The sequence below is a fragment of the Beta vulgaris genome, chromosome 4, assembly GCF_026745355.1.
Source record: "Beta vulgaris subsp. vulgaris cultivar EL10 chromosome 4, EL10.2, whole genome shotgun sequence".
In the NCBI taxonomy this organism is placed as follows: domain Eukaryota; kingdom Viridiplantae; phylum Streptophyta; class Magnoliopsida; order Caryophyllales; family Amaranthaceae; genus Beta; species Beta vulgaris.
The window spans coordinates 21,392,854-21,393,777 of NC_079205.1; the positions used below are offsets into that span (position 1 = coordinate 21,392,854).

The following is a 924-nucleotide window of genomic DNA, read 5'->3' on the forward strand; positions in this document are numbered from 1 at the left end:
TTATCGGGCAAATCTCTTGGCTGCAGAGTATGTTAGTCCACATATTTCTGAACCTCCGGAGATAGAATTGATTACCTTATCGTGTAGGGGCTCAGGTGGCGGATGAGGTTGTTGCTGGCTGGGGCCAGCTTTGTCTTCTCGCTGCCCCTTCTTCCCCATCAGGTGCTCGAGGTAGCCCTTCTTGAGCAGCCAGGCCACTTCCTTTTTGAGAGCATTGCATTCTTCTGTTCGATGGCCATGGTCGCCATGATAGCTACACCGCTTGCGTGGCCATCTAGCGGTTGTTCCCAGCTTTTCTAGTGCGTTTACTACGCCTCCTGCATCCACGTTAAAACAATAGGAAGCAATGGAAGGGTAATCGTTACTAGCTGATTTACCTGTGGCCTTGCTGGCTACATTATTACTTTCGCGCTTCTGATATGGCTGGTGGCGCCAATCATTCTTCTTCTGGTTCTGGGATTTCCGATCGTAGCTAGGCTCGCTCACGTATCTGGACGCCTCGTCTTCCTCGACGCGTATTTCAGCCATAGCCCTGGCCCTGACCTCCTCGAACGTGCCACATGGGTACCTGGTCAATTCATAATACAATCTAGATTTATAGGTTAGTCCTCTCCTGAATGCTTCAATAGCGGTGGGGACATCTAGGTTCTTGACAGAGATCATCTCCTTGTTGAATCGGTCCAGGTACTGCCTCACAGCTTCATTAGCCTTCTGGGTGATGCGGTACAGATCGCCGGTATGCTTCTCTAGGACCGTACTACTGGCAAACTGCATATAAAACTTGTTAATTAAAGCAGCGAAATTCTGGATGCTACCTGGCTTTAGACTTATCAGCCACTGTAAAGCAGGCCCGGACAAGGTGGCTCCGAAGGACTTGCACATGGTGGCCTCCAGCAGATGCTCAGGAATGGACAGGGTCCACAT

The 924-nt window shown here is 50.3% G+C and overlaps 1 protein-coding gene across 1 annotated transcript; it reads right to left on the reverse strand.

Moving 5' to 3' along the window:
* Positions 1–924, reverse strand: LOC125496550 (uncharacterized). Its single transcript, XM_048642045.2, has one exon. It carries the CDS (start codon positions 922–924, stop codon positions 1–3), a length of 924 nt encoding a protein of 307 aa, XP_048498002.2.

Excerpts from the sequence above, each read along its gene's own strand:
- LOC125496550 (XM_048642045.2), bottom strand. The coding sequence starts at position 924 with ATGTGGACCCTGTCCATTCCTGAGCATCTGCTGGAGGCCACCATGTGC.